The following is a 15,704-nucleotide window of genomic DNA, read 5'->3' on the forward strand; positions in this document are numbered from 1 at the left end:
TGTCCAATTCAACTACTCTTGCTGAAAAGAGTGAGAGATCTGGCAGCAAAGAAACGAAGTTCGAAAATAGTGCAGCAAAAAATAAGTAATTACAGATAGTTCTTACTTTACGAGTTCAACGGTTTACGAGTTTTTTCCCCCAAGTATCAACAAATTCGAAAATATGAACATTAATTGCAAAAAATTAATGTTAAAACATTCATAAATCATTCCAGACCACGTTGCGTAGCTATACAATACAGTTGTACCCCGCTTTACGATATTAATTAACCAGTTCCCGAGACGCCATCTTATCGATAAAATATCGTGATGTGAATCCAATAACACATTATTTTTTGGTAATTAGTTTCAAAATCTCGGAAGTTGAAATTTTCGCTGTATAACTAAGCTATTTATCTCTCTAAAATGCCATTTTTTAAGGTCACGGAGCGTGACCTTAAGGCCATAATAAAAGGTCTTGAGCGTGGTTTGTAAATTGTATTATTACCAATTCAAATCATTAAAATGCGCTACACTTTCATCGTTATCATATGTTCCGTTATAAGAATTAATTTTAAAAGCCTTTGTGATATTTTTCTAAAGCACATTTCTGGAAGTCACGACCATAAAAAAATTTGTACTTTCCGGTTTATCGGGCTTTTCTGTTAGTCCAAGCAATTATAAACGGGTAGTAAACTCGATCTTCTGGCATTTGCGAAAATACCGATAGCTGGAATTGTGTGGTTTTTTTTTTTTTTTTTTTTTTCACCTTATGGTGAAATGTGTTTCCCCTTTACTGAAATCTTCAATTGTATAAAAAACATAAATAAATTTTCAGAATCTTCTCTTCATTCCTTTTGTTTTTAAGCTTCGTAAAATTGTTACTCCACGCGAATCGTGTTAGTTGCAATTTGTGTGTGCCGTTAAAAAATGCTTATGCATGCAATTGTAAAAGAGAAGAAAAATCTTGGAAACAAAAGCCTCTTACAGCATTTCTGAATAAAAGGACTCCTTGTCCTTTTATTCAACAAACCAACGAGTGCCGAGCCAATAATGAGTGATCAACGAGTGTGCATTTAGTCGATGATGATGAAGAATAAATATTCTTTAACATTTGTAATGTCTTTTTTTTTTTTAGTTGTTGGCGCATCACGAGGCGGGATTCGAACCCTTGACCTTTGGGTTGCCAGGCAGGCACTTTACCCACCCGGCTAGCCCGGTCGGCTCATTTGCAAGTCGTAAATAATTTCTCTATTATTATAATTTGCTTGAAAAATTACAGGCTATTTTAATTTCTTTCGATAAATCAATCATTGTTTAAACATAAAAACTAATTAGCTAAGTAATTTCATATATATATAGCACTGGATATCGAAAGAAAAAGATTCATAGGTTTCATGTCTTCAACCCCATATAAGTTGCGAATTTGAAGTACAGTACCCCAAAACCACAATACTAAATCTAGCACCTGAAATCCAGAGAAAACGCTTGGAAAAGCTTCTGTTAAGCTTAACAATATGTTAGGTGATTTATAGAGCTTCTTAATGTACCGTTGTGTATATTAACGTTATATACCATATGCTTAGCAATAAGTTAAGACATAATTCGGGGAACCGACGATTTTTAGAGCTTCTGCGAATTCTGAAAATTTTAGGGGTAGAATTTTAGAACAATAAATCGTATTATAAAGGATATCGTATTATCGTTTTTGCAATAAACGGTAATTTATTATGAAATTATGTAATTATTATGCAAACCAGGGGCTCACATCTGGTGAGTATGGGCTTGGCACACCCAGGGTCCTGAGCTGGATATCACCATTCTTCTCTCTTGGTGATTGCCTTCCACTTCTGACACACTCTCTCTCTCTCAGGGTAATTCAGAATTTTTTTTTTTTTTTTTTTTTTGGCTGGTGCAGCATAAGCATCAGGCTTCCTTGCACCATACAGCTAATAATAATAATAATTATTGTGTAATTATTTATTATGTTTTTAAGTGTATTCGCAATAAACGGAAATTTATTATGTATTCATTTTGATCTCTGCTTTTAGCACGCTACGACTGACTGACAAAAAAATAGAGCCTATCCAAACTTCGTTAAAACTGGAGAAATAGATTATTGTTGTTGTTATTTGGAGCATTAGCAACTAAGGCCATATTGCTCGGGGATATGCGGTGGTCATTCACTGACCTTTCCGCATCCTCCGTATTTGGTGGTGATGGGCTCGAACCCTGGTCTAATCAAGAAGCGTGTGCTACGCACTGCTGCTCCTTCCCACCTGGCTACGGAGGCGCCAGGAGAAATAGAATATGCAAACTTATCTAAGAAATAAATTTATGAATCCTGGGCTAGCAGAAACAATGTTCAGAGAAAAGGATCCTAAATCCATTAGGGGTTATTTCAGCTCCACATGCTTCTAATACACAAATCATATTAATCCTTGCAAGCACTTGGTTTTTTATGGCGAAACAAGAACATTCCAGGCACTTGTCTGTTATGTCGAAAGAGTAAAATATAGGATTCCATAAGGTGTAAATCAATTCGATAATTTTCAAGGTCGTATCCTATTGCTGCTAGGCTATTATGCTTTGTGCCTTTGGCACCACACCGGTGGTGCCAAAGGCACAAAGGCACAATGGTCGTTACTTGTTGCATACGCCACATCTCTCTGATCTCCTATCTTAGGTTCGTGTACTTCCTGATCTTTTCCTCGTTGGTTTTCTGGAGGTTTCCAGCGTTGGGCACCACAATGTCAATCAGATAGGTAGCCATTCTTGTCACCTTGCAGCCTGCGGTGATGTAATGGATCGTTTCCGAGGCCAGGGAGCATCGTCGACATGTGTCATCTGATACTCCAGGCTCCTTGGCGATATATTTTCTATAGTTTCTGGTGTTGATTGCTTGGCCTTGGGTGGCGAGCATGAATCCTTCAGTCCCAGAGAAGAGCGTCCCACTCGTGAGCCATGCATTGGAAGCCATTTTATCTGTGTGATTTTGATGGAAGTCGTTGTAGTGTCTACCATGGAGCATCTTCTTTGCCCATCTTTCTAGCTTAGTTTGTGCAGCCTGAGCGGAAGGGAATCCTGGCTTAGATTGAGTGGGGGTATGTCGCTTGTCTATCTTCCTTTTGGTCTGGCAGAGTGCTGCTGTGTTTTTCTGGAAGTTGTGCTTGTGCTGTGTTTTTTTCAGGTTAGCCATAGCTGTTTTCTGCTAATAAACGGATTAGCGATGAGATCTATCAGGCCCCTTCTGAGCTATTATCAGTCTCTCCACAGCTGACTTTGGGTGGTGGTGTTGGCAGCTCTTGGTCATCACTGTCATTGTCTTTTTCATAATATCTTCCAGCTTGGTGTTAGTTCGATCTATAATCCAGAAGGAGAGTGTTAGCACTGGGACTCCATAGGTATTTATGGTATCAACTGTGTTTCTTCCGTTCAGCTTTACTTTGAACAGGCTTCTGAGTCTCTGATGGTATTTTTCGTTCAGGCAGGCCTTGATTTCCTGGTGCTCTAATTGCCGAGCCTGCATCATCCCCAAGTATTCCCCGTCATGGCTTCGATCTCTTTACCAGTATGCAGCTGGTAGTTTCGGCCGACTAATTTCGCCCTGATGCAATCCGTGGGTCTTGCATTTATCTAGACCAAATTCCATCCTGATATCATTGCTGAAGTTTTCAGTTACCCGGAGTAATTGTTGGAATTAGCTTCTCGCTTGCCGCATAGAGCTTAATATCATCCATGACATCAGATGAGACAGAGCGTACAGGTTTTTTGTTCCTTCTTTGAGGTTACATCCATGCTTGTAGTTTTTGAACATGGCGGATAGTGTGTTGAGTGCTAGACAGACTCACAGTGGGCTCAGGGTAGGGTCACTGGCGAACGTGCTCCCCCTCCCAGTCGTTTTCTGGAGAATATACACCAATATAATTTGTAGCTAAAGGGATTTTCCTTTTAGCTATACTTTTTTTTTCCCCCCCATTGTTAACATATTTTAGCTATTTCTGCATTGTGGCCTAGCTATTTTCAACTGATCACAGTTGGCAACACCAATGCTGATGTGATTGCCATGCAGTTTGGTCGTGCGTAATGTTTACTTCAAAGTAATTCAGAATTTAGCTAGGTGCCTGTTTGTGCACAAACAAAGCACAAAATGGTGCCCCTCACCTCGCCCCTCGTTTTTTTTTTTTTTTTTTTTTTTTTTCCTGGATGCAGCATAGTGTGCATAGTGTTAGGGTCAGGCGCCACCTGTGATTTCTCACATCTGCGCCCTTCTGGATGCGGCAGTGGCTCGGGCATTTCCTAAAGTGGTCTGGTTGTAATGTTCTCGACCTTGATGGTGGTACTTCATTTCGCCATGGTTACTTCCAGGAAGTTTGTCACTATTGGATTAACTTTGTTGATCTTCAACGTTTCTATTAGCCAGTTATGAGGCATGGAGTCAAAGGCTTTGCGGTAATCGATGCAGGCAGTGTACGGGTTGCGGCGCTTCTTGTAGGCTTGCTCCATAACTGTGGTGTCTATGATTAATTGATCCTTGCATCCATTCTGCTGTTCGGCCATTATGTTCTAGCTCTCCAAGTACTGTAGTCTGATATCTCCTTAGTTAAATTTGGAGAAATTGAATATGCACACTTATCTAAATTTATGAATCCTGGACTGGCAGAAACAACATTCAGAGAAAAGGATCCTAAATCCATTAGCAGTTATCTCCGCTCCAGATGTTTCTAATACACTAATCCCTAAATGTGTATTATTCCTTGAACATTTCAGACACTTGTTTGTTATGGTGAAACAAGAAATTCATATTGTATGAATAAGTAAAATATAGGATTTCATAGGGCGTAAATCAATACGATAATTTGCAATGGACGTTCGGTACTTTTATCCACGGAACCTTCCCCCCTTTCTTTTTTTTTTTTTTTTTGATGATCGGCACACTTTAAAAGTAACAGTGATCATTAGCTAGCTCCGCCTCTTTTGCGTTAACGTTTATTATTATTAATAATAATAGTAGCAGTAATAACAGCAGTGACTTTTGATTATCCAGTTAATATCGAAACAACGAAAACACTTCCATTTTGTTTACAAGATAATCCGAAATTTTATTTACAAGAACTGATTAAGTTCCTATTGGTCCAGTTTTAGTGAAAATTGTGATGACTACAAATACTGTATTTCTAAAAGATCCGAATATAAATTTCACGATAACCGTTGTCCAGGAGTCGAGTTGTTGCATGTGGACGGACAGACAGGGAAAAGACATATAGATGCTTTACGTATAAGCCATAAAGACTCAAAAAGAAAAAGAAAAAAAACATTTTAAAAAAATGTGTATTTGAGTCTCCATGTCGGCTTACTGTTTTAGAGCCGGACCATCTTTCCTACAATTTTCAAATCACTAGCCTGTATATTCTCCTTTATTTATTTTTTCCTGAAAAGGAATGATCACTGGATACATACAAAGAATTTTTTTCAAGAAACTATTGTTGCTATTTATTTAAAATGTATGCCATGTCCCAATTTAAATGAATTATATACAAAGTGCAATATGGTCTATAGAGAGGGTGGCGCATATTAAAAAAGAAAAAAAAAAAAAAAAAAAAAAGAGTCCGTTACTTTTCGAAAAGTGAAATTAGTTACTTTCACGAAAAGTGAAAGAACTAAAAAGTTGCTCTGAAAATAAAGTACGTCAATAAATTATACTTTTTCTGAAAACTAATTTTTTTTTTTATACAACTTTCTCTAGATTAAAGAATAAAATTGAAGCTAATGCGGAAGCGACATCACACCATTTTGTTTACTAGCTGCGGTCATGATTTTAGCAGTGGTAATGAGCCATACTCGATTCACTCTCTGTTAGTTATCGTAAATCTGAAATAAACATTGAAAGACAGCTTAATAGCAGCAAAAAAGCACTGGCTCAGTCATTGTCTTCTAAAGCATAAACGCATGCACGTGTGCCCCATGGGGCTAAAGCTCCCACAAATAACATATTTGCTTTACATTATAGTACTGTCACATATTTGTGCTTCTAATTGCTACCTTACCGCAAACAAAATTTCTGGATATGCTAATTTTCTGAAGTAACCCTGAACTGCTAATGACGATCACTCGTTGAGAAATTACAATGAAAAAAAATTATTTTGAAGACTAAATGCACAAGGCATAATGTATTATCGGTTGAAATTAACTATATAATATCGATGTAAATACACCATAGTTTACCCATAAATTTAACTACCTGAGTAGTGTAAATTAAGGGTAGATATAAAATCAAACGATGCCTTTACACTACTCAAGTAGTTAAATTTATGGGTAAACTATGGTGTATTTACACCGATATTATATAGTAAAAAATTATGTACGTATATATCTGCAAAGAAACATAAACACAGGCAATCAGAAAGTACAATAAAGTATGCCAGCTACTTAAAATTAACAAATGCCACGCTGTATTAACAAATCATTAAGTTAAAAAACTTAAAATTAATAAATGAATCATACCCTGAAATTGGTAATTACCAATTTCATAGTTTAACTTTATCGACTCCACTCTCCCTTTCTGGAATTCCTGGCAAGGGACCGTAGATTCTCATACTCGATACGATTTTATTAGAAATCAGCGCGGCTGCTATGGGGATGCTCAAAGTTTGTCCGTCGATGCAAGACAAACAGGATGGTGGAAGCAAAATCTGCGAAACGGATTCTGATTTCAGAACTTATTTTAGGAAGTAACAAGCCAGTAGAAACTGTTTGGTACCGGTCACAACCAGGGCCGTGACATCTACCACCGCAATATGGACATTCATGCTACTTGGATATGTGGTGAGAAGAGGAAGAAAACAGAGCGTGGCCATAATCTAAACACGATTCCGAAATCAAAGTGTTTTTGACAAAAATCCCAGATTTTGTATGCAGTTTACCAAATGAGATACTTCAGCTGGAAACACAAATTTCATCAAAAATATGTACTTTTGAATTTGGTGTCGAAAACCCTCAATCTAACGCACCATACAGACTCTCTCTATTTCATTCGTTAATACACACTTCAGAGATTTTTTAAAATAATTCGTAAAAATTCGAAGATTGAAAGTCGCGCTATATTGCGAACATAAATTTATAAACCTGGCAATAGTAGCCTACTACAGGGGCCGTCTTTGGGAGAGAGGTATGCGAATTCAACGCAAAGGGTCCCCTGTTAAAAATGGTTCAAACAAGAACAAAGGACCCCCCCCCCCGAGTTTCGACAAGTCTTACTGGGTAGCCCTTCTTCCACCCTGTTCTCCTCTGAACTCTAGGAATACCCCTGACTTCCTGTAATCAATGCTGAAGCCGAAGTGCGTTATGCAGTTTTTCATACGCCAACCTACCCAGTGCTGGAACATGGACGGATAAGACGGGGAATTGACTTCAACCATAAGAAAATCAAGGGCGCAAAAAACCACACAAAAAAAAAAACAACGCTAAAGGCAGTCTCTAATTGGTTACTGGGGGCTATTTTTCCCAGGATGGAAAAATACTTAGTTACGATGCTGACTCTCTCATTGCTTCATCTAAGAGACATTTTCATATTTTGGTAATCTGATAATTTTAACGATGGTTTTAAAATAAAATATTTCTCACACTTACCCACGTAAGAGGTGACATTATTTATGCACAGACGGTACTTTCACACGAATAGCAGATACTCACATGAATACATTGCCTCTTTTCATACTCCGACACAACAAACAAAACAAAAACAGTTTATAGCAATTCTCTCTCTGCTTGAGTTCAATTGTTTCTTGTATAAACAACAGAATTTTTAGGTGAGCTTTAAAATAAGTTTAATCTCTGGTTTAAAACGAAAAATCATTAGCAAAAAATCCCAGTTATCAGAAACGATCGAGGGTATTTCGGATAATTGATTTCCAACCCCCCCCCCCCCAAGATTATCGATTTAAATGCATTTAATCTACAGTATAAAACTGAATAAAGAATGATTAATGAGAGAAAATTACAGTAATTTGCATTTTCGTCAAATACCAACTGGTATTTATTCTATTCTATTCTTGTTGCCATTCGGCACATTTAGTAACGATCGGAAGAGCGAAAACAATCAGCTCATCGGCTGTTGGTTTCCGTTCTATATAATTCATCATAATGTACTTACCTTCTTCAGTTCAAATTTCTGTTTGTTTGGATTAGTTTGGCTAATGGGGGAAACCCTGAGTTGTTGTTGTTATTTGGTTTTTAGGAGCATTAGCAACTAAGGCCATATTGCTCCGGGGATATGCGGTGGTCATTCCCTGACCTTTCCGCATCCTCCGTATTTGGTGGTGACGGGCTCGAACTCCGGTCTAATCAAGAGGCCTGTGCTACGCACTGCTGCTCCTTCCCACCTGGCTACGGAGGCGCCCGAAACCCTGGGGTCTGCCACAACAACATGTTTGGATCAGTAGGTAGCTACACTTTTTCGGGCCCGAAGGCAAAGAACATGTTCGGGCCCCTACTTAATTTCAAAAACAGGAGTCAGCCAAAGACGCCGGGCCCCTAAAGGCCCAGGGCGAGGAGGCCTTGCCTGCTTACATAATAGCTACGCCACTGGTTTGGATTAGTATTTAATCTGGAACTATTTCCTCATATGACAACCATAACATAAGAGTCAACACACACAATATATAAAAACAAGACGTTTGACTTACCTGGCATACAGACACAGCGGAAGCCACCTCTCTCATCTAGACAAGTCCCTTCGTTTCTGCAAGGATTAGAATCACATTCGTTGATGTTAATCTCACACCTAGGACCTGTGAAACCTTTAGTACAGTTGCAATGGAAGGAGCCAGGAGTATTTACACAGGTACCTCCATGTTCACAAGGGGAGCCTTTGACAAAGATAAATAAAATAATAAATGATAAAGTAAATGCATGCTTCATGTGTTATAAGTCAGTTTAACTTCAAATTAGAATATTGGTCAAATTACGAAAAATGTAAATACATTTCTACAAAGGAATAAAACAATTATATTTCGCATTTTTTGTATGTATTAGTATATGTAGAGTGGTCAGACGTCCCAGCTTTCTGAAACTTTGAACGTAATGGTATACCCAACAGTTTTTATCATCTCCAACTGCAGGAATTCGTTTTCAATCTCAAACTAGATCTATCAAATACAACTTTATAAAAGGCATTCGCATGTCTAGTGCTGGAAAATAAACTTATGGATGTAAGTTCATCAAGAGCTGATTCTAAGAAAATAAGAATGACAGCTGTGAATATTAAAGCTAAATCTTACGGACTTTTGCACAACTTCAAAATACTTGATATTTTGAAAGTAAAATCAATGAGAATGAATTACTTCAAATATTTACGTACTTAATGTGTACTATACACAGACAGTTATCAAGAAATTAAAATTAAAGCTCTTAATATTACCTTCTTCGCATTCATTCACATCTTGAGTACAGTCAAGTCCTTTGAAACCATTGGGACAGGAACAGATATATGTGCCATCGACTGGACTGGTATCACAGATAGCACCAGCATGACATGGGTTACTGGCACAGGCGTCATCAAGATGGCACAATAAACCTAGTTAACAAGGAACAAATAAACAATCTCGAACAATACCTCTAAGAAGGTCATTTTTAGCAGTGTTACTATTCAAATAAGTATAATTATATGAATAGGATAAGAATTTCACAACTTAGGCTGAGAGAATTTTTACATTCTACAAGCTGCTTGATAAATGCTTCTTTATTAAATAAAGATAATTATTTAACACACATTTTTATTAATTAAATTTAGCTATTTTATTAAATAAAGGATATAACGCGCTAGACACTTGTCACAAACTTTATTTATTTACATAAACATTGCATGTTGGACCAAAAAAATTTGTGGTAAACGATAATTAAACCGGTGGCCGATTTCTAACTCAATTTAAATTACAGCTCACACTTACCTAGAATTATAATATTTCTGCCAATTAAAAAAAAAAAAAAACACCTGAATTGGTAATTCTTCGTTAAGGCATTCATTTAATTTGAATCCAAAGATAAGCAGGTAAACGAGAAAAACAGTTTGCACTCACTCTCGTTTTACAACAGTTACATACACAGTTATATAAGTATTAAAGGGCTAAAACATTTTGTTTCAAATAATCATTTAATAAATTGCTGTTTAAGAGGAATGTACAATATTAAAGACGGTTAATTTCGTAATTAACGCTCTCAGTTCATCTAAACATAATACACGTATATAGTATTCCAGATAGAGTGACACTGTTGGAATCATTTCGGAGCACAACATTTCGAGAAAGTCATCAATAAACTCGAAACTGTCATAATGTTTCTGGAAATCCATACAAACCATAAAAAACAAGTAAATAAAATTAGAATCAGAATTTTAATGCGCTCCTGCAAAACAGTCGGATTGGTAGGAGAATAGATAGCACAGTTCTTTCTTTCACGGAGTTGTTGATATGATGTTTAACGACACAAGGGCTACTTGAAGCCAAATTGAGTCTGTCATAGTTTATTTAATTATACTGATGTGTAGAGGCCAATACGCTTCAAGTACATTAAGAGTTGGCATCATTTCCGAGGAAATTGATAGAATCTGAGCTGAGCTTCATTCAATCTGCCGAATGACTGGAAGGTAATAGAGCGAATGGATGAGTAAAGTGAACGTACAAGAAAGTAACGGACCGTGAGTCGAGTGTGACAGGATGTGCACTTTCTCCCAATAACAAAAACAGGTGTGTAAGATGAGTGTGCTCAATTCCCAGTCTTTCAATACTACTTCTTCTCGTCTGTTCCATCTGAATCCGGATAGCCACAACTTTGGATCTTGTTTTATCTGGTGAAGTTTGTTGGCGGTATTACTTTGCTAGATCTGTGACCAGTCATGGTAACTTGTGTTGTGAATTATCGACTTGTAATCCATATAAGAAACCTGAAGTTGTGAGAATAGGTCGTTTAGCGGCAAGATCGGCACTCTCATTTCCCGGATGGAACGTAGCGGGATTCAACAAAATGTTACTGACTGATTGGAGAGGAAGAGAAATTTTCTTATATGGCAAAGACCACACAGAGAGAGTCGATGTAGATTAGAGCACGTGAAATGGAAAATTCAATAATCTGATCAGGCGCTAGAAAATTCAATAATCTGATCAATCTTTATGGCATACAGTTCGGCAGTCAAGAGATTGCATTCTGCTGGTAACGAATCGATAACTGTGAATGAAGGAAAGACTGCCGCAGCACCTACCACACTGTAGTAACAATGCGGACAATAATACGAACTGTACGAAGCAACAGCAGTAACTAGACACGCAACATGTCAGAATTTTTGAACAAATCTGGAAGTTACATAATCACTTCCACTGCACATGCGTAAACTGCGATAATGCAAAAAAAAAAAAAAAAAAAAAAAAAACCATAACATATACGTCGTGTTTTCTATGCACTTCATAAAAATTATAACATTACCCGTGATCACAATAAGGGGCGTGCACTGTATATTCGCAACTTACGCTGGAACACGTTTCTAGAAATACTTTTAATAAGAATTCTGTACTTCTTAATATTACTCATTTTGATATTCTCAAACGTCACTGACGATTGTGCAGCAACTGCACAGTCGTCAATGTCCTCGCTACAGTTAGCCCCCCATCCCATCCATTGACAATTTTTTTGGATACAAAAAAAAAAAAAAAAAAAATTATGCAGGAGAGAAAGTTAGCGAAACTAATTTTTGTAAAAAAATTTTTGAAAAAAAAAAAAAAATTATGCAAGAGAGAAAGTTAGCGAAACGAATTTTTGTACAAAATATAAACAGTCGGAAGAAAAATTAACAGATTATACAGAAACAATAATAACGTATATCCAACTTCATTAAAGTTGAAAAGGCCGTAAGCGAAGAAAGGAAATATGACGTCATACTGCGAAATTTAACTTGCACGAACTTAAAATAAACATGATAATTCCATCAACTATAATGAGAGAGAGAGAGAGAGAGAGAGAGAGAGAGAGAGAGAGAGAGAGAGAGAGAGAGAGTAATTAAAAAAAAAAAATATATATATATATATATATATACACACACACACACGTTTTTATATATATAAACATCCTATTTAGACCACATAATATGTGTGTGTGTATATATATATATATATATATATATACACACATATTATGTGGTCTAAATAGGATGTTTAGGCATTTACACAATTAGGCATTAAAGCATGTTCTACCTACCTGTTTTCCCAGGGGCACACTGACAATAGAATGAGCCTACGCGATCGTGACAGGTTGCACCGTAAAAACAGGCAGCAACTGCACAGTCGTCAATGTTCTCGCTACAGTCAGCCCCATCCCATCCATTGACACATATACAGGAATAACCCCCGATGGTATTGGTACACGTAGCTCCATTTTTGCACACGCTGGGCCGCAATGCACATTCGTCCACGTCCTTACTGCAATACGGACCTGCAAAATGATACAAGATAACATTTCTTAAATGTTGAGATTAGATCCCATAAAATGGGCTGCCCTTAAATATTCTGGCAACCTACACAATAAAATTAAACAATTTAAAACACCACTACTTTATTTTGCAACAAAAGAGCTATTAAACAAATCTTGTTTACCTTCAGTACAATATACGTACACAAGGAAATGTTATATGACTCACCTGTGTAAGTAGGTGGGCACTGGCATGTATAACTATTAATGCCGTCAATGCAGCTAGCGCCATTCTGACATAAGTTTCCCGGACAATCATCAGTATTAGTTTCACAGTTGTTTCCAGTAAAACCTAAGACAGTTATAAAAATATTTCCTTGAAATATAGGATGTCTCAAAAATTGTGCATTAACTAATTTATAGTTTTTTTTATTGATTAAAGCTTAGGTGGGGGTTTATTTCAACGATTATGTGTAAATCGACCCAGCAAATGAAATAGTATAATAAATAGATAATAGTACTGCATATGGGTAGCAATAACAGAAGAGAAACGTATCAGGTAAGGTGAAGTAATAGTGCAGTCAAATATGAAGTAACTGGGGGTAATAGTGCAGTCAAATATGAAGTTCGCTGAGCAGTGCAGACGGGCTGCCAGGGCAGGTCATGGAGTCTTGTCAATGATATATAGGAATTTTGCTAGCAGGTACAGGGATGTGATTATCCCGTTATACAAGGCAATGGTCAGGCCACACCTAGAGTACTGTATACAGGTCTGGAGGCCTCATTTTAGGAAGGTTGTAGAGTTGCTAGAACGAGTACAGAGAAGAGCAACAAGAGTGGTGAGGGGAACAAAGGGGTGCTCTTACCAAGAAAGGCTAAGTTCTGCAAATTGCAGCGCCTAGAGAGTAGGCACCTGCGAGATATTTAGCAGTAAGGGGCTTGAACCCCGGTCTACTCAAGGAGCGTGTACTACTGCACTCCCGCTCCTGACCACTCGGCTACGGAGGCCTTGGTACCTGCGAGGTGATCCGATTAAGGTGTATAAGGCCTTGAATGGGTTGGGCAAGTTGAATGCTGATGGGATTCTTCCTCTTGCTCAGATTAAGAACCTGAGGAGGCACAGATTCAAATTGAGGAAAGACAGATGTGGGATAGATGTGCGATAATTTGCCTTTAGCCAGCGGGTAGTTGATTGGTGGAATAGACGTCCATCTTTTGTTGTGGAAGTTGATAGCCTAAATAAATTTAAGGTTGAGCTGGACAGGCATTTGGAACAAATGGAGGAGTGAAATGGGAAGGTTTTTTTTTTTTTTTTTTGGATGATGCTACATAAGCTTGCTTTCTTGCATCGTATGCTTCTACTAATGCTAAGGTTCTACGTTCACTATTTTCCGCCATCCTATATATAATAACTAAAATGTTTAAATTAATAATAAAAAAGGGTAGCCATGCATCCGTTTATAATAATAATAAAAAAATTCTTTATTCATAGACATGTAGGACACGATTCCCGCTACAGGCAACCAGAGGAATCTTACAATTAACTGGACACATTACATTCAGTACATAAAACACTACGTGAGTACACAGCAAATACATAGACAGTGCAATATACACAGCTAATATTGCAACAAATAGATTGATTATACAGAGCTTATATTGCATTACAGTATACAGATTTTATACTTATTCTATACAAGCTGCATGAGACAGTCTGGAAACTTTCACTGGAAGTTATGACTAGTTCCGCTGACAATTGCAGGATTGCTGAATGCATTTGACTATGGATTTGCGCTTTTCTTCTCTGTAGGCAGAATCTCTGGACCACACATCCAAATCAATGTTTGCGGAGTTCAGCGCGCCGATGATGCTGTTCACATGTTGTTATTTGTTATTATTTGGTTTTTAGGAGCATTAGCAACTAAGGCCATATTGCTCCGAGGATATGCGGTGGTCATTCCCCTGACCTTTCCGCATCCTCCATATTTGGTGGTCATGGGCTCGAACCTCGGGCTAATCAAGAAGCGTGTGCTACGCACTGTCGCTTCTGCCCACCTGGCTACGGAGGCGCCTGCTATTCGGAAAGTGCCGCTTAAAGGTCGAGAGCTTCTGCAGGTTATCTAATAAATGTAACTCGAGTCCAGTTCTTTTTTTTTTGTTTGTTTGTTTTTGTTAGTTCTTGGCGCATCGGCTTCTGTGGCCACAATGCACCTCCCAAAGTTTTTGCATTTTACTCTGATCCAAGCCAGAGGCGAGATTCGAACCCGCGACCTTTGGGTTGCCAGGCAGGCACTTTACCCACCTGGCTAGCCCGGTCGGCTCGAATCCAGTGTAAGGGTGCTTACACACTGGCTCGCGAGCATCAGAGCGATGTTTTACTGCACGTTGGTTTGAATGAGAGGCTTCACATTGCCAGCGAGCAACAGTTCCATGTTTTACGGCACGTTGGTTTGAATGAGAGGCTTCACATTGCCAGCGAGCAACAGTTCCATGTTTTACTGCACGTTGGTTTCAATGAGAGCCTTCACATTGCCAGCGAGAAACAGAGCCATGTTTTACTACACGTTGGTTTGAATGAGAGCCTTCACATTGCCAGCGAGCAACAGAGCCATGTTGCTCAGTCTCGAGCGAGAAACATTTTGCGCATGCGCGCTGAACTGCTCCTCCTAGCTTTGTGCAAGCACGCCTCTTGTTAATAGATTGATCTTGTGAAAGATGACAAAATTAAACAAAAAAATTTTAATAAGTGAATTTTTTAGACACTTTCTTTCAATTAAAGCGCTAGTCTTTTCCCTGTCTGTCCGTCCACATGCAACAACTCGACTCCTAGTAGTAGTAATAATAATAAAAGTCAGCTTATTATTAGTAGTAGTAGTAGTATTTTATTTTATAATAGCAGTATTAGTACTTTTTCTATTTTTTATCTATTTATTTTTATTTATAGTAGTAGTATTTAATAGTAAAATATATCCTATGTTTTATTATTATTAATATAATATGAATTTCTTGTTTCGCCCTAACAAACGCGTGTATAGAATTCTCAAGTATTAATGAGTATTAATTCTCAAGTATTAATTTGTATACCTGAATGAGTATACATTATTGCAATCCTACAAGGCTAGCCTTCTTTTTTTTTATATGCATTTAGTCTGGGAAAGTTAATACAGTAGTCAAAAACCAGGAAACAGATACCAACCACGAACTAGGACAATATATTAAAATGAATGCTCAAACCATCTGACAGTTCGCATCCCGTATTTTAGTGGTCATTT

General features: G+C 37.7%; 1 protein-coding gene across 1 annotated transcript in view; it reads right to left on the reverse strand.

Annotated features, from left to right (window-relative positions):
* Positions 1-15,704, reverse strand: part of LOC150087161 (uncharacterized) — a 249,257-nt gene that overhangs the window by 127,967 nt on the left and 105,586 nt on the right. The window contains exons 6-9 of the mRNA XM_090372995.1: positions 12,662-12,784; positions 12,223-12,456; positions 9,398-9,553; positions 8,664-8,846 (exon numbers count right to left, since the gene is read on the reverse strand). Of these exons, the coding sequence (XP_090229121.1) occupies positions 8,664-8,846; positions 9,398-9,553; positions 12,223-12,456; positions 12,662-12,784 (696 nt within the window). The remainder of the gene's footprint in view (positions 1-8,663; positions 8,847-9,397; positions 9,554-12,222; positions 12,457-12,661; positions 12,785-15,704) is intronic.

The sequence above is a fragment of the Mastigoproctus giganteus genome, chromosome 4 (assembly GCF_048544385.1).
Source record: "Mastigoproctus giganteus isolate SK-2022 chromosome 4, ASM4854438v1, whole genome shotgun sequence".
NCBI classification, from domain to species: domain Eukaryota; kingdom Metazoa; phylum Arthropoda; class Arachnida; order Uropygi; family Thelyphonidae; genus Mastigoproctus; species Mastigoproctus giganteus.